We start from the raw sequence: 17,974 nt of genomic DNA on the forward strand, positions 1-17,974 counted from the left end.
ATTAACACTTGAGGCAGTGCCTAGCCCAGAGTAAGTGATTAATAAATATATGTTGAACAAATGATAAAAATAAAAATATATGGACACAGATGTAGTATAGATTTGTGAACTAAAATAAAATCTCAAGCCCCCCAGCTGACTGAATGGACCCCATCTTGCCCAAAGGGACCCTAGAAATATCCTAAAGCTGAGTTGCTGGCCATGAGAAGGGAGGTCAGACACCTCTTGTCATGCCCCCCTGCCTTCTCAGAGATGTCCTTTGTAACTCATCAACAGGCCTAAGGTTGTGCAAGAGATCGCTTAAACCACACCTGCAGGTCATCAATATACTTAACAGATCACTGGAGTCTGGGTATATGTCTGGTGGCTTGTCTCTGATTAACAGACTTCCTTATCTCAACTTAAAAACATTCCAAGCCTTTAGACAAAGCTTCATTTCTTTAACCAATTACAAATCAAAAAATCTTTAAACCCACCTATAACCTGCAATCCCCTGCTTGGAGATGTCCTGCCTTTTCAGGCCAGACCAATGTTCACCTTCTATGTATTGATTTATGACTTATGTGTAATTCCTGTCTCCCTGAAATGTATAAAACCAAACTGTAACCCTGCAGTGAGACCACTTGTTCAAGGCTTCTTGGGAGCGGATCTCTGCACCATGGCCACATATGTTAATATTTGGCTCAGAATAAACCTCTTTAAATTATTTTATAGTTTGGATCTTTTCCCTTTAGTCAATTGGATTTCCAATCTCATTTGCTTTTATTTCCTCAACAAAGTGTGACACTAAGGCGTGAGCTGAGAGTGAAGGGATGTTGTAGGAAAGCGGTATGTAGGGGGAGTTGAAGCAAGTCTTGAAGGTGTGAACTAGCACCTTCCTTGGAGAGAAAGAACCCACTGGAGAGGTAAGGGAGTTTTCAGTCAGTGGTGAGTACCCTGTTGAAGCTCAGAAACCAGCACCCTGAAACATGGCACTGTGACATGCCATACTGAAAAAAGCAGCCTCAAGGTCTCTTGGACACCTCCTTCCTGCAACCTTTCTCTCTCCCAAAGTACAGGATGAGCTATTCTCTGCAGTTCCCTCATCTATCTAGGAACCAGACCTCCAAAGAGGAACACAAGTGCTTTCCATCCCTTCCCTGAAATCTCATTTTCCATCGCAGAAAAGAAGACTGAAGAATGCAACCACAGCTGGACGGACTTTTTCACAAGATCATGACTGCCTCTTGGGCTCATCCAAATTGCAAAGAGAATCATTCACAATTTCTGTCTCCTGGATGCACTCATTTCCCTGCAAATCATTCACTCCTACACCCTCCTCTCCTCTCTCCCCAGTGAAGAGAGTGTGTAAATGGCAACCATCTGGCCATTTTTTTTTTTAAATTTTCATGATTTCCATGCACTCACGTACAAATAATAAATCTGTTGTGCTTTTCTCTTGTCAACCTGTCTTTTCTTATAGGAGTGTTGGCTGTGACCCTTTATGATGGAGAGGAAAGGGATCACCCCCTTTCTGCCTCTATACCCATTTGAGATTTGTGGTTGTGTATTTTAATGTGCCATAGGTTGGCTTAGTTGTGCGATTGATTCCTGGGTTTTTGGCATATGCAGCTGGCATTTGGTGGGGCCATTAATCAAGAAACAAGATGAAGGAGGATAAGAAGGCCTTTTGGGAACGAGAATGAATCAACTTTTGAACATGCTGAGTTGAGGCACCAGTGAGACAGCAAAATGAAATACTATGAGTTTGTGTTAGATTACCGGGGTCTGGTGGGGAAGAAAGACGCCCACGGTGGAGAAGCAATGGGAGAGTTGTTAGCATGTGGACAGGAGCTGAAACCAAAGGCATAGCTGAGATGACTACAAGAGAGGACAGCATGGAAGAGAAAGGTTAGAACCCCAAGGAACACTGATGTGAAAGAGTCACATACATTTGTCATGCTGGAAGGTCCTGTCTCTCTAAGCAGATTTAGAGCTCCTCAGGGTCAGAGGTTGGGTCTTGAGCTTCATTCATTTTTAGCCTCTGGCATAGCACTGGCCACACAGAAGACAATTCTAAAATTCACTCTGATTTGATTTGTCTGCACTTTCCCTTACGAGAATACTACCATGGTTTATTATTTGAAATGCTGTTAAGGGATAATTTTTTTTAAATTGTGACTTTCATACAAATATAAAAGGAACACTTGTAAAGATTTTTATTTAACCCATTAATTAATGAGGGAACAAGTAAAATGTTACCACCCCTTCAAGGGGAAAATCCAAAGACCAGAGAATGCATACAATCATGAATGTGCAAATGTATTTGCTCAATAGATGCAAAACTGGGTTTTTCCAAAGGAAAGGGGGGACCCATTGTACTTCCACTGGACAAAATTTATTTGCATGTTTATACAAGTATTATTTGCATTGATAGCAATTATCTACAAATGATAGAGCTGTGAAATAGCTCAAAGACAAGAAGAGCAGAGAACACGCTTGGAATCATATAACTCAGAAAGGCATGCTAGACAACACCTATTTTTTCTTTGAAGGCACCTATAATCTTTTTGGCCCATTTCAAAGTCACAGTGTTCCTTGTAATGTTGAAAAGAAAAAGATATCCCCACCATTTCTATTGAGTCTGTTACAAAACATACATGGAGGTATGTTTGGGTACCACTGTAATATTTACTAATTGATTAGGAAGATGAGGCAGAATTTGGAACCACCTAAGATTAATCTGTCTTCTAATTGGAATGGGAAGCATTCAGGAATCAAACCAAAATATCTCAACTGGGCATGGTGGGTCATGCCTGTAACCCCAGCACTTTGGGAGGCCAAGGGAGATGGATCGCTTGAGGCCAGGAGTTCAAGACCAGCCTGGACAATATAATGAGCCCCTGTCTCTAGAAAACAAATAAACAAAAACCCCAAAACACAAATCACCTCAAATCCACTCTGGAATGAAGAACAGTATAAATAAAACATGGAAGACATTGAAATGACCCGGTTGGCTCATTGTTGGGAGCTTTCCAGGCCAGAGTGGAGGTCCTGAAGGAGGCGATTGTCTTCCCTGCCTCCTCATGCTCCACCCCACCCCATGCCTGCCTGCCTCAGCATGTAGGACTGTTAGACTGTACGCTCAGCCGTCAGTTCCAGCACATGATCCATTTAAAAATGGAAACCATCCTATCCTTCAGTAGCGAACAAGGGCAACTCTGATTGCTGTTGGAAAATTTGGCTGCTTCAGTAAAATGGTTCAGGAAAGGATCAGAATGAGAACTTAGTGATGATTGCTAGAGAAAAATGCCCATATAAATTTCCTGAGCATAATATTTTCTCTTTGCAATATTTGAGTGTTCTGTAGCAAACTGCCAAAAATGTGAAACCTATAAATAGGGAGAGTGGGAAGAAAAAAATGGGACCTGTCACAATGCCTCTGAAAATAGGGAACTAAGAATTTTCCAGAGATGCAAAGTCAAAGGGGGACTAATATTTACTTAAAAATGAAGTAGCAGGCGCATGCTGTGTAAAGAAATGAGAAGATAGCATGAAATTAGGGAATATCAGAGAGAGACTTAAAAAGGTTGAAAAATGTGTCAACTAAGTTTCATCCTGAAGAAAGGTACAGCTCAGAGAAAGGAGAAGAAAACTAGGGTATGTTGACTGCTTATCGTGTCTTGTACTGATTAGGTACTTTGTAGCCACTTCTTACTTTACTCTGCCTCCAAATGCTATCAAATAGAATCATCACCAGAGATGATATTCAAATATTTAATAGTAGACAAATATTTAACAGCACAGGTACTAACTAGCTAATCAGAAGCTGGCTAGAGGATTCCTGCTGGATCCATTCACTCAGGGGGTGGGGCTTAGAATTTTGTTTTTAGTTTACACGGTGTTACAATACTTACAAAGTAGCAGGGCTGAGATGGTGCATGCCAGTTGAATATCAGCTGTGTGTGCAATCCCTGGGCTGTGTTCTCTGGGCAGATTTGGGCTTCCTCTCTTGTCTCCACCAGCATCAAGGTCCTTCCTGCTGTTCCTGGAGGCGGTGGCCTGCACCACTGCCACAGCCTATGTCCTGGTGGCTCCCTGCTGAATCTTGGAAGGACTGCAGGCATCATTCCCCTTTGCCATCTCTCCTTTCAGCACCCCCAAGATTAGCACAACAGACCGTACAAATTTGGGTTCATTTCTTTACTAAAGGCCTGAGAACAACGTCAGAAGGGAATTACAATGAAGAAAGGAAAGAGTTCAAGTTCTAGCTCATTTAGCCTTCCTACAGAGCCTCAAATGGGAGCCAGGGTTTCACAGACATCTTTGCTTCATCTGCCCAGCATGCTCGCCCCTTCCTTGGTGCTGGGCTTTGAAGCCAGGCTGTCTGGGTTTGTAATTTGCCACTCAGTAATAGTGTGATCTTGGGCTAAATGCCTACAGCTCTCAGACCCAGTGTAGGTGGGTTATTAGAATTGTTAATTTTGTTAGGTGTGATGATGGCATTGCAGGTTAGTAAGGAAATGTCTTTTTTTCCCCATTTTTGATGTGTAAACTGAGGCCTTGAGGGACAGGAAATGATGTGATGTTTGGGATTTGCTTTAAAATATATTCCAGTTTTAAAAAAAGAAGGTGGTAGTGTAATGAGAGGGTGGGGAGACGACAGAGGAGACAGGTTGATAATGGTTGAAGCAGGGTGATGAGTACATGGGGTGGGTGAGGTCCTCGTGCTCTCTAGACTTTTGTGTACGTTTGAAAATTTTCATAATAAGAGCAGACAAAAAAATCAAACAGGCTTTCATTCCTTTCCCACATCCAAAGGAACATAATAGAAGCTTAAGATGCAGTTGTTCCTCTGGCAGGGCATTTTGATCCTCTGGTTAGGTTCTGTAACAGAGGTAAAGGTCTGAAAAAGGGCAAAATGTTGTATGATTTGTCTCTTTAAAGCCCCCGCCCTTTTTGGGAATTAAAATCTGCCTTCCTGTCCAAGGCCAGCAGTCAAAGGGGCAGGAAAATGTTCTTTGCTGTTTGTTTTCTAGTTCTCTTAAGCCACAGGATGGCTCACCGGAAGCATCCGGATGAAGGTCACAAGAGCATCTTCATCCAAGGTAAGGTCCACTAAAACCACCAACTATAGTTAAACACAATAGCCCAAAGCCACGACATGTGACACTGGTCACATAGACCTGAGCCCAACTGCTAAAACCCCCGCCTTTAAAAAGTCCTGTATTTCTGCTTAAAGACAGGATGGTGGTCTTTTGAGATGCTAGTCTCTGCCACACTCCTCATTTGCTGGCAAATTAATAAACTTCTCTTTCCTTTTCCCCAAGCCACCTGTCCTCGTTCTTCATTCTCACTGATTCGGCCTCAGGGACATGTAGGGAACTAACAGTTCCAGCTCCAACCGTATCCACCGTCTTCTCCAGACACCGACCCAGGGAATAGTCTATCTGACAAGGCTTGCCAGGCGCAATGCTAGGGAGCTGATAGTTTTGGATTCTACGTCCACAATTTTTTTTTTTTTAAATGACCAGTTTCCTATTTGGGGTAACCTGAGATACAGAAGTCTCGTGGTAAGGTATCGCCTTTCCTCCGTCCCAGTTGTTTGTAAGGGCGATCATGGCATTACTGTTATCTCCAAGGAGAAACGTTGAGAGGAGAGGCCAATCGTTTATAAAAGCAACCCTGCGGGAAGGAAAGATTTGCAGAGTGGAGTGTGAAGTGGGGTTTGTGGTTTGAGTTGTTAGAGTCTCAAGGAGAAAAGAGAAATGAATCATTATCATTGACCACGATACTCACAGCTGGAGGAAGTGACAAGAGGAGAAAAAAATCAAGGAAAGAGGAAAAGGAAGACCATCTCCGAGTGAAATAGGGGTGGGGAAGGAGGAAGACAGTCTGGGGGGTTGGGGGTGTGGTGGGGTTTGATTGCACCAATGCTGGCCACACCCCAAAATTTGCCCTTTGCAGGTTGAGATTAGTTTTTAAATATTTCATAAAATGGTTAAAAAAAAAAAAAAGATTGGGCTTGAATTCAGGCGCTGGCAGATAATAAATATGGGCAAATTACCAATCTTCAAAAAAAAAAAAAAAGTAAATACGCACACGTGTTTATCTGCCGCGTTTCCACTATGCAGGTAGCGAGGCACCGTTTTCAGCCCCTTGAAGACCCGTGCAGAGCAGGGGGCTCCCAGGCTGCCCAGCCGCCCACCTTCTTCTCTCCGGGCCCCCGCAGACAAGCCCGCAGGGGGAGACGCTACTCTGTCCGTGAGTGCCGAGGCTGAGGGCGCAGGCGACGTCTCCACAGGCGACAGTGACCGCGCGGGGAGCGGAGCCACAAGACCAAGCGACATGTCCAACCCAGAGGCCGGCCTGGGAACCAAAGGGCCGAGCTTTGGCCACGCAAAACGGAACGGAGCGATCTCAGGGAGCAGACGCGGGAAGAATCCTGCAGGCCGGCTCTTCCCAGTGGACGCGGCGGGCAGAGGTGGGAGCCCCACGTGCCGGTCCGCCCAGCTCCTACCGACTCAGCTGGGAGCAGGACTGCCCAGCAGTAGCCCACGCGAGACTGCAGTTCCGCCCTCCGTCGCAGGGGGCAGCACGGGCCGGCTGGCTCAGAGGCGGCGGTCCCCGCGCCCCTCTTGGCGGCGGCCAGGCGCAGTCGGCCCGCGGCGCCCTCGCTCATTGGCTGCGGTGCGGGCGCTGCCATGTTGGCGGAAGCGGAGCCTCCTGTGCCGTGGAAACTGGCGGTGGCCGCGGCCGCCGCGTCGGTCTGCGCAGCCTCCTGCGTCTTCTCCTAGCTTGGGTCTCTGCGCCGAAAGGCGGCGGCCGGCGGGATGGAGAAAAGTAGGATGAACCTGCCCAAAGGGCCGGACACGCTCTGCTTCGACAAGGACGAGTTCATGAAGGTGCGCGCGGCCTCCGCTTCCAGGAGTTGGGCCGTGGGGTGCTCGCCCCCCTGTGTCCTCCGGGGCCCTCTCCTCGGGCTGCTGCTCCCGCCTGCGTCCTGGCCCGTGCATGCCCGGTGTCAGGTCTGCGATCGGGACACTGCTGCACTTCGCAGTGAGTCTCTTGGCCTCAGGTTCGGCAGGTGCAACCTGGAGGAAGCACTTCTGCAAAATCGTGCATGTTAAGTGAAAAGGCCTGAAAGTTCTGGGCAAGTGGTTTTGAGCTGAATGTCAAAGCCCCTGTTATTACCTTAGCCCTGTTACCATGCAGTGCAGTCAGATTGCCGGTCCCTTGTCAGAGAGAAGTTTGTTGACTTTGGAGCTCAGTAAGTGTGTATTGAACAAATCTCTGAACTCATGTGCCTACCTAGGGGTTGGGCCGGGGAAAAAAGCAACAATAACACTTAATGTAAAGTTTTGTCTGACATTTATCTAGAGCATCTCGAATGGGATATTCAAAAGCTTGAAACATTCTTACTGACTTTGTTGCAGTACAACAAAGCAAACCATTCCCGTTTAGTGAAACTGCCCTAATTCCTTTCGTAAAATGAACTTGGAGTTGGTTTGTGGGTAATTGTAGGACATAAGCTTACAGAAAAGAAATATAAACTGAAAACATTTCACTGATCATAAACATTCATCAAACACAGCCTTAACAATGCCCGGGCTTTGAGTCAGAGCTAGGAGGAACTTTCCATACCTATTTGGTGTATCCCTCTGGGCCTGAACGTAAACCATTCAAAAATTACATTTATATTTGATTTCTTAAGGAGTGGGATTTTTGACACCACTTAGTAGCTGGTTTCAGTGTTAAAAAGCTAAAACTTTTGGCTCATTAGTAGACACCTAAAATTTTAAACAAGTGAGTTTAAATATCTTACTGTTCTGCCTTTTTGATGACTTTTCAAGTCATACTTTTTTTCTTTTTCTAGGTTGATTAGCCTATCCCTTTTTGATATTTGCATTCAGATCACATCTCCAAAGCTCTGGTTTTAAACAAGTATTTATATCTGGATCCCTGCAGTGTGATCATATTATTTTTAATATGGGAGGCTTATCTACACCCAAAGATAAGCACCGTATTCTTGTACAGTGATATTCCTGCTAAACCACTCTAATAAAAAGAAAACTTGAATGAGATGTCCAAAAGAATACACAGAGTCAACTCAACTGATCTAGAAACCCTTTGTTCCACCCCTGAAACCAGGGTAGAAAGAAACAAGTGAGGATACCTGATGGGGAGAGGTGTACCGGAAGAAGAAAGGGCACACACAGAAATCAGGGGTCTTGTTTTGAATTCAAAAACCTCGAAGTACAGAATAATTTTTTCCACCTCTCAACTTCTTCAGGCTTCCTTCAAGCCAAACACCAGCATCCTCTCTGACTCACTAGCCCCACCACCTTTCTCACTCTGAGCTGACAGAATGCCTTTGCTAAATGCAGCTTCAGGAAGTAGATATCACAAAATGTAAGTTCTAAAATAGAGATAGGGAGAGAGCAAACTGGGGAAATGGCTGGAATGCCAGCAATTTTATATTCTTTCCTGGCTCTTACACCTCTGAATTTGCCATACATTTTGTAGTGCTGGTAAATGATAACTTCATACGCAGAAGAAGATACATAGAAGGCCTGTTCTGTATAAAATGTTGTTGATTTTCTAGGTGGAACCTGAAAATCAAGGTTATTTGCAATCTATACTTCCTTTAAAGAGACCTAAGTTATAGTTCTGTAGCAGAAAGGTGGGTGGAGTGCTTGCTGTCCAGTTTATATTTCTACGTGTGTCTCATTCCGCACATGTTGTAATTGGATAGGTTTTGTGCACGTGAGAAGGTTAATATACTAGGTTTACATTAAGAGAGTAGAGATTCTTGAAATCCAGTTAGTTGGTGGGAAACTGTCATTAGGTTGTCAAAGATTGAGGGCATGCTAGTGGCAATGGTAGCAGTTGTTCAGCAGGCATTCACTGATCACCTACTGTGTGCCAGCCAGCAATGTAGACATGAAGGTGCAATGATAAATAAGATGAAGTTTTGGCTCTTGAGCACGGGGATAGGAAGAATGTGTGAGTTTAGAAACTGCACTTAGTCCAAAGTGGTCGGAGTATGGAAGAATGGCCAGGAATAAGACAGAAGAGGCAGATAGGGTGGGTTTGCAAGTTGTAATGGTCCTTGTGTACTATACTGAGGGGTTTGTGCTTAATGTAGTATTCATTGTGGAGTTAAAGTCAAGTCGAAAGTGGAAAATTACATGGTCCGTATCTGTTGCATTGGATAGGAGGCGACTTAAAAAGTTATTTCAATGGTCCTTATGAGACCTGCAAAATATAGAGGTTGCAGGTTTGTGAAAGATATAAGTGATCAAAAAGCAGGAGTAGCACATGGAAGAATCACTGGTACGAGGTTGGTGGTGGCATCATACTGTTTGCTTTGTTAGCTTAAAAAATAGTACAAGTGCCGGTAGAGAGGGTGGACAGCCAACAAATAGATGAAATGGGACATCAGCTGTTGGTAGTAGGAGAGAGAAGGTGGTGTGTTAACAAGGATAAATTAGACCCACTTACCTAGGGGTGTGGTTGAAATCACATCCTTCCCTTCTATCTCAGTGTGTGACTTCAGCTCCTGTTTTACAGAAAAAATAGAGGCCATCAAGTGGGAGCTCCTTCATCTTGGTGACAACACCCTTCTTCTAGCCTTTGTATCCGTTCTTGCCATCTTCTTGCCTGTTGTGTAGGGAGCTTTCCTTTCTCCTGAGATCTGTCTCCCAGGCTTGGATCCCATGCCCTCTCACCTTCTCAGGACCCTGTTGTTCTCTGCCCCTCCACACTCCTTCCCATTGGCTTTCCAACACACTCCTGTTTTAGTCTCTTCCACTTGATCCTCCCACTAACAGTTATTGCCCTCTTCCAACACACAGACACGTGCTCCAGAGTTAATCTTTACTTTCTCTCCCTTCACTCTTGAACTCACTTCCTTCTTGCTTCTGGCCCCTTCATTCCACTAAACAGTTCTCACCAAAGTTAACTAAATGTAAGTCAGTTCAGACTTTTTCTGTTTCCTTCCTTGACCCCTTAGCTGACCGAATGTTCTCTTCATTTGTTTTCTGAGACCCATGCTTTCCAGTTTTCTTTTTACTACTATGGTCTCCTTATCTCTTTTGCATAGTCATTCTCCTTATAGCCATTTAGTATTTAGTGGCGGATTATGGCCACAGTCACACGTCCTCTCCTTTTCACAGACTGTACACTTTCTCTGGGTGACCCTCTCCATGACCACCTATAGGCAGGCAATACAGATTCATGTCTCTGACCCAAACGTCTCCTGATCTCCAGTCTTATGTACTAAACTCCATGACATCTCTTGAGTATTTCTGTGTCACTTCATACTCAGCATGCTTAAAACTGAATTTATGGGGGGGGGGGAGCAAAAAAAAAAAACCTGAGCCACCTCCCCTCAAACCCAACTCTCTTCTAGTGTTGCCTGTTTCAGTAAATGTTCCACCATCCATCTAGTTGTGAGTCAGAAAACCAGGAGTCATCCTTGATAATGCCTCTCTCCTTCACCTTTCCAAAACCCAATCTATTACCTAGCCCTGTGATTTTACTTCCTAAATATCTCTTGGATTCATCTACTTCTCTCCCTTCCTCTTTCCCCATCTTCTAAGTTATCATTATTTCTGGCCATTATCCTCTAATGGCTTCTTACCAGTCTCCTTTCATCCATTCTTGCCTTTTTCTAGTCCATGTTCTATGTTGCAGGCAGGGTGCTCTTTTCAAAGTGTGTATCTAATCTTGTGTGTAACAGATGGCTGGTCAGACTCAGCCTGGTCATGAGAAGACTTTTTCCAAAACATCTGAAGTATTCCAAAGCAGCTCAGTGCATTGGTGGGTAGTTTCTATGGATATGCAGTTTGTTTCTATGCTGAGTCAAAAGTCTGCCTGCACTGAACTTCTACTCATCAGTTTCCTTCTAGTAGCCTCTGGGTTGGCATACAATACCTTTTTAATGAAAATAGAAATTGGGAGCTTCCTTCTGGCCAGCATCCGCAATGTTAATGAACTGGTAGGAGATTAACTACAGTAGTACCTCCTTATCCACGGTTGGTTTCACTTTCTGAGGTTTCAGTTACCTGGGATCAGCCTAAGTTTGAAAACATTAAATTGAACATTCCAGAAATAAACAATTCCTAAGTTTTAAATTTTACGCCGTTCTGAGTAGCTTGATGAAATCTCGTGCCACTGTCCTCCTTCCTGGCTGGAATTGAATGCTCCCTTTGTCCAGTGTATCCACGTGTTACCCACCTGTTAGTCACTTAGTAGCTATCTGTCATGAGATTGAAAAAACATAGTGTATACAGGGTTAGGTACTATATATATTAGAAAAATAATAGTATGACACTTTCCTTTCTAGATGTGGGAACTTAGGGATGTGTGATGTTTGGAATATAATCAAGAATAGCCCAAAAGATGTCACATAGTCCATATGCTGAAGGTCTTGCATTTTACCAGCAGGGACAAGATTGAGGGCCATCTCTTGTTTCAGAAGAAATTCTAACACAACTAGTGCGCTGGACTCTTGGCCTGTGTATGAAAGAAATACAGTAAATGTGACAGGAGGGAAAAGTGGGCTATTTCAGGTAGATTCAGTGACAGCTGTAAGAGACACTGCTTCTGCCTGACTGACAGAAAAGGAAAAGAGAAAAATGACAAAAAACAGATACAAGCCCAGTGTTGCTGAGCGCCCTACACAACTCATCATTTTGCAGCAACTAAAATGCTTGCCGTATAGGTGGTTCGCAGTCTGACTCTGGTCTTATGAAAAGCTTGAATTCTCTTCAGCTTCAGTTTGAGACAGAAATAAATAATATATTTGAGACTAACTGCCACAAAAATTCTAATTGCCCATATATGGAACTTATGCTACACTTCAATTTGCAGAAAAATTGTCTCATGTGAAAAACTTTTCTTGATGATATGAGATCATTACCATTGTACCTACACCATTTATTCAATTGGCCCTTGGTAAAAAGAAGTTCTGTCTTTGCAAAAAAAGAAAAAAAAGGCTTTTTGGGCTGTCCTTGCTTTTGATTTTTCAGTTCACTTCGTGCAATATTATAAATTCTATCATTTGAATAAAATGTTGAACTCACGGCCCCTTGAGTTACTGATTATTACTTGTGACATTTCTTTGTTCAAAATTAGATAACAAGCATGATACAAATAGATCATTTTGTTACTTAATTAGTTGTATAGCATCTAACATCAAATTTCTTTGCATATTTAACTAAACAAATTAATCATAAACTGGGGCTTAGGCTTCCTCAGGTGATCCTAATGCACAGAGTTGAGCATTTTATAACAACATAATTCTGCTAAAGAGCTGAAGAAATTAGGTTGAAAAAGAAGCTCCAACACCATGTAGATTATCATTAGTATTAAACTGGGGTAAAAAGGAGAGAGAAAGAGAAGAAATCAGCTGGAACAGAGCTCAAATATTTGTTAAATGAGTTTGGCAAGATACGGTTTTTCTTTGCCTTTCAACAATATGTCAAACACAGGTATAGTATTGAACAGAGGAGTTAGAGACTTGATAAATGTATTCGAATATAAGGTCCTTAGAATTTAAGTGTTATTATTTCATAGAACTTTTAAGATTATCTGTCCATGGATGCTGGGAAGCTCTTCAGCATGCATTTTGAATTTCTCAAGCTTGAATAATTTGGTAAACAAACAAAGGTTTAGAATGAGCTTTGGGAGACACAAGTTCCAGGCTGATTGGGTCATGTGCCAGTGGGGCCACACAGCGCCGGAGACAGGACAAGGTGTGAGGGCAGGGCTGGAGGGGAGCGCTCCAGGGATGTTTTTGCCCACGTGCTTTTCTCTGAGGTAGGATGCTTTTCCCACAGTTTTTCCCATGGCTAGCTCTTTTCTGTCATTTGGATCTCAGCTCAGATGTCACCTTGTAAGAATCTTCTCTGGTCATCCAAGTGAAAGTACCTCCTTGTCAGCACTCACTTTCAGTGTCCCATTTTATTTTCTTTGTAGCACTTTTCACTATTCATCGATATCATGTCTGTTTGTTTTCATGTTTATTTTCTCATTTCACCATTAGAATATGTGCTCCTTGAGAACAAGGACCTTGTCTTTGCTTTTCATTCCTCTGTCGCGAGTGAGTTCTTTTAGCAGTGCTTGAGTCAACACAGTGAATATTTAAATAATGTTTATTGAGTATACAGGGCATGTACTCATATCTGTCCTTTGGTCTTGAAGAATGCTTCAAAACACACACACATAAGAGCTCATGCTAATTTTTAAACCTCAATTTAGTGCAGAGATTAGCACTTAATATTTTGTATTCATTTTCATCTCAATGAGATTGAACATGTTTTGAGGGCAGAGAGCATGTCTTTAACTTGGTGTTCTCCCTTCATAGAACCTTCCATCATCATGAATACAGAATGATGACACCAGGGATATCTGGGTTCTGTCCTGGCTGCAGTAAGCTAGTGAGTTTATAATTCCATATGTTTGGCATTCAGTATAAGCCAGTTTGGAGAATTTTGATCTTCTGTTGATCTATGAAATTTTCTCAATGTAAAAAATACTAATATTTGGGTCTCAGGCAAGCTTTAAATGATTAATCCTCCAGTTCTCTTGTATTAGCATTGTTTGCCATCCCTGAGTGCAACAAGTTAAAAGCATCTACGCTTTTAAACTTCAGTTTTAAATTTGATTGGTCACTGCTGTTTTAGTTAACGGTTCTTAAATTGTCTGCAGTTGGTCTGTTTTGTTGACTTATTTTCCTGTATTCCAATGCCGCTTGTGATTTGTTGATCAACTTCTGGCTTTCCTGGGGATTTGTAAAAACTGAGTTTAAAATTTATTTAGAAAGGCAAAAGACCCAGAATACCCAATACAACACTGGGGAGGAAAAGTAAATTCATAGGATGAACACTACAGGCACAACCTCAAGACTGACCATGAAGGCTATAATAAGACAGAGTGGTATTGGTGAAAAAATAGACACTTCAATGGAACAGAATAAAAGGTTCAAAATTAAATCTGTACAGATATAGCCAGCTGATCTTTGACAAAAGAGCGAAGGCAATACAATGGAGAAAAGACAGGCTTCAATAAACGGTGCTGGAACAACCAGACATACCACATGTAAAAAAATGAATACAGACATAGACCTTTCACATCTTTCACAAAAATTAATTCAGAATGACTCATAGACCTAAATTTAAAACATAAAACTATAAAACTTCTAGAAGATAACATAGGAGAAAATCTAGTTGACCTTGGATCCTACAACCTTACTATAAGCACTTATTAGTTCTAGGACTTTTTACGTTGCTTCTTTGGGATTTTTCTACATCATCTGAGAGCAAAGAAAGTTTTATTTGTTCCTTCTCAATCAATATAGCTTTTATATCCTTTTCTTGTCTTATTTCTTTAGTTTGGACTTCCAGTACAATATTGAATAGAAGTGGTAAGAGAGGACATCTTTACATTCCACCATCATAGGGGAAAAGCTTCTAGTTTCTCATTATTAATGTGATGTTAGCTATGGGTTTTTTGTAGATGTTCTTTGTCAAGTTGAGAAGTTCCTCTCTATTCCTAGTTTTCTGAAGGTTTTTTTAATCATGAATGGGTGTGGATTTTGTCAAATGCTTCTTCTGTATCTATTAATATGATTATATTATTCTGATGTGGTAGATTACATTAATAAATTTTCTGTTGTCACACCAGCTTTATATATCTGGTAGTTTATGGGAATAAATCCCATATGGTTATGGTGCGTGATTTTTTTTAATACATTGTTGGATTTCATTTGCTATATTTTGTTGAGGATTTTTGCATCTACATTCATGGGAAATACTGGTTTATAGTTTTCCTTTCTTGCAATATCTTTCTTTGGTTTTGATATCAGGACATTACTGGCCTCATAGAATAAGTCAGGAATTATTCCCTCTCCTTCTCTTTTCTGGGGGGAGATTGTAGAATTATATAATTTCTTGAATTGTATAGTTTCTTCCTTAAATCTTTGGTCAATTTCACTAGTGGCCATGGGATCAGTAGTGATAATCCCTCTTTCATTTGATATTAATGGTTTATTTATTTTTTCTTGTTTTTCCTGGCTAGAGGTTTATCAATTTTATTGATCTTTTCAAATTACCAGCTTTTGGTTTCATTGATGTTTCTCTGTTAATTTCCTAGTTTTAATTTCATTGATTTGTGCTCTGATTTTTATTTTTTATTTTTTCCTGCTGATTTAGAGTTAATTTACTCTTTTTTGTCCTAGCTTTGTAAGGTAGAAACTTAGATTATTGATTTTAGATCTTTTTTCTAACATTTGCTTTCAATGCTGTATTTTCCCTTTAAGCACTGTCTTTGCTGCACCCCACAAATTTTGCTAAGTTGTATTTTTATTTTTACTTAGTTCAAAATTTCTTTTCTCTTGAGACCTTTTTTTGGTCTCATTTGTTATTTAGAATTGTATTTAATCTCCAAGTACTGGGTGGGGGGGTTGTAGATAACTTTCTATTATTTATTTCTAGTTTAATCCCACTTGGTCTGAGAGCATTCTTTGTATGGTTTTTATTTTTTTAAATGTAAAGTGTGTTTTATGGTCCAGAATGAGATATATCGTGGTGAATATTACATGTGAGCTTGAGAAGAAAATGTATTCTGTTGTTCTTGGAGAAAGTAGTTTATAGATTTTCATCATATTCAGTTGATTGATGGTGCTGTTGAATTCAACTATAGCCTTACCTATTTTCTGCCTGCTGCATCTGTCCATTTTTGATAGAGGAATGTTGAAGCCTCTAACTATAATAGTGGATTCATCTGTTTCTTGCAGTTCTATCAGTTTTTGCCTCATGTATTTTGATGCTTTGTTGTTAGGCACGTACACATTAAGGATTGTTAGTTAGGTCTTCTTGGAGAATTAGTTAATTTGACTCCTTTATTATGATGTAATGCTCCTCTTTGTTAATTTTCCTTGCTCTGAAATCTGCTGTATCTGAAATTAATATAGCTACTCTGGCTTTTCAGTTACTGTTACCTTAGAATTTTTAATGCATCTGAATATTTAATTGGTAATATTTTAGTTTTTTCTTTTTTAAAAAATTGAAGTACAGTCACATAACATAAAATTTAGCATTTTGGAGTGTACATTTCACTCATTTTTAGTGTATTTAGTGTGTTGTGCAACCGTCACCACTATCTAATTCCAGAATATTTCTATCATTCCAAAAAGAAACCTTGTACCTATTAGCAATTAGTTCCAATTTTCCCCTCCTGCCATTCCTTGGCAACCACTAATCTACCTTCTGTCTTTATGGATTTACCTATTTTGGACCTATTTATATAAATGGAATCATACAATGTATATATGGTTTTCTTCACTTAGTGTAATATTTTCATAGTTCACCCATGTAATAGTGCTTTCTTTTTATACCTGAATAATATTCCATTATATAGATATACCACATTTTGTTTATCTCTTCATCAGTTAATGGGTATATGGGTTTTTTTTTTTTTTTTGGCTATTATAAGTCATGCTGCTATGAACATTCATGTACAAGTTTTCAACTCTATCAGGTATACCTTGGAGTGGAATTGCTAGGTAATTCTATGTTTAACTTTTTGGGGAACTGCCAAACTGTTTTCCACAGTGGCTGTACCATTTTACATTCTTACCAGCGTTGTATGAGGTGTCTAGTTTCTCCCCATCTTCACCAATACATATTTTCTGCTTCCCCCTGCCCTTTTTCTTTTTTCCTATAGCCATCCTAATTGGTATGAGATGTTTTCTCATTGTGGTTTTGATTTACATTTCCCTAATGACTAATGATGTTGAGCATCTTTTCATGGGTCTGTTGGCCATTTGTATATCATATTTCTTTGGAGAAATGTCTATTCAAATCCTTTGCCCAGGCCAGGCACAGTGGCTCACACCTATAATCTTAGCACTCTGGAAGGCCAAGGTGAGAGGACTGCTTTTGAGGTCAGGAGTTCAAGACCAGCTTGAGCAAGAGAGAGAGACCTTGTCTCTACTAAAAATAAAAAAATTAACTGGGTGTGGTGGCATGCACCTGTAGTCACAGCTACTCAGGAGGCTGAGGTAGGAGAATCACTTGAGCCCAGGTAGTTTGAGGTTGCTGTGAGCTACGATGATGCCTTGGCACTCTAGCCCAGGTGACAGAGTGAGACTCTATCTCACACATACACACACACACACAAAAATCCTTTGCCCATCTTTAAATTGGGTTATTTGTCTTTTTCTTGTTGAGTTTTAAGAGTTTTATGTATGTTAAACCCTTGTCAGATACACAATTTGAAAATATTTTCTCCCATCTGTATGTTTTTTTTTATTTTCTTAATACTGTCCTTTTATGCACTAAAGTTTTTAAGTTCAATTTATTGTTTCTTTGATTGCTTATGCTTTTGGTGTCACATCTAAGAAACCATTGCCCAAGGTCATGCAGATTTTCACCTTTGTTTTTCTTCTAAGAGTTTTATAGTTCTTATAGTTAAATCTTTGATCCATTTTGAGTTAAATTTTTTGTATGTGGTGTGAAGTTGGCATTCATTTGCGTGTGGATATCAGTTTTTCCCCACACCATTTCTTTCCCCATTGAATGGTCTTGGCACCCTAGTCAAAAATCATTTAATCATAACTATATTGGTTTTAAGTTCTTTTTAAATGTTTACAATATCTACAGTATAAAAATTTTTTGACAATAAAGTGTGTATTGTTACAAGCCATTGTGAATTTAAGGTTGTCACAGGAAAAGCTGCCTGATGTAGATGTCCTAAGTAACTTAGTTCTTATGCTGTGCAACATATGTTTATCTGAGAGCAAATATGTATTTGGCAAGTTGAGTACTAGTATTACCTAACAGTATTTGTTCACTGGAGCTGGGGTATGCAATTTAGAATGGCTTCCTGAAGTTCATTCAGATCCAAACAGAACTTCAGAGAATATTTAACTGAGGTAGGTAAAGTGATCTTGCCTTAAGTCTTACAGCTGGTTAGGATCAAGTCTGGA

At 40.8% G+C, this 17,974-nt stretch overlaps 1 protein-coding gene and 1 long non-coding RNA gene across 4 annotated transcripts in view; both read left to right on the forward strand.

The window, feature by feature from the left end:
- Window positions 1–4,680: 4,680 nt before the first annotated feature.
- The window catches only part of LOC142862452 (uncharacterized), a 156,316-nt gene continuing 143,022 nt past the window's right edge, over window positions 4,681–17,974 (forward strand). The window contains exon 1 of the long non-coding RNA XR_012913544.1: window positions 4,681–4,691. This is a non-coding gene — a long non-coding RNA (uncharacterized LOC142862452). The remainder of the gene's footprint in view (window positions 4,692–17,974) is intronic.
- The window catches only part of COG2 (component of oligomeric golgi complex 2), a 49,387-nt gene continuing 38,080 nt past the window's right edge, over window positions 6,668–17,974 (forward strand). For 2 of the 3 annotated variants that reach the window (XM_012738186.2, XM_012738187.2), the window contains exon 1: window positions 6,668–6,884. In XM_012738186.2, coding sequence (XP_012593640.1) covers window positions 6,813–6,884 — 72 coding nt within the window. In that variant the 5' untranslated portion in view covers window positions 6,668–6,812. The other variant, XM_075995454.1, reaches the window with a different exon arrangement.

This window comes from Microcebus murinus, chromosome 19, assembly GCF_040939455.1.
Source record: "Microcebus murinus isolate Inina chromosome 19, M.murinus_Inina_mat1.0, whole genome shotgun sequence".
NCBI lineage: Eukaryota > Metazoa > Chordata > Mammalia > Primates > Cheirogaleidae > Microcebus > Microcebus murinus.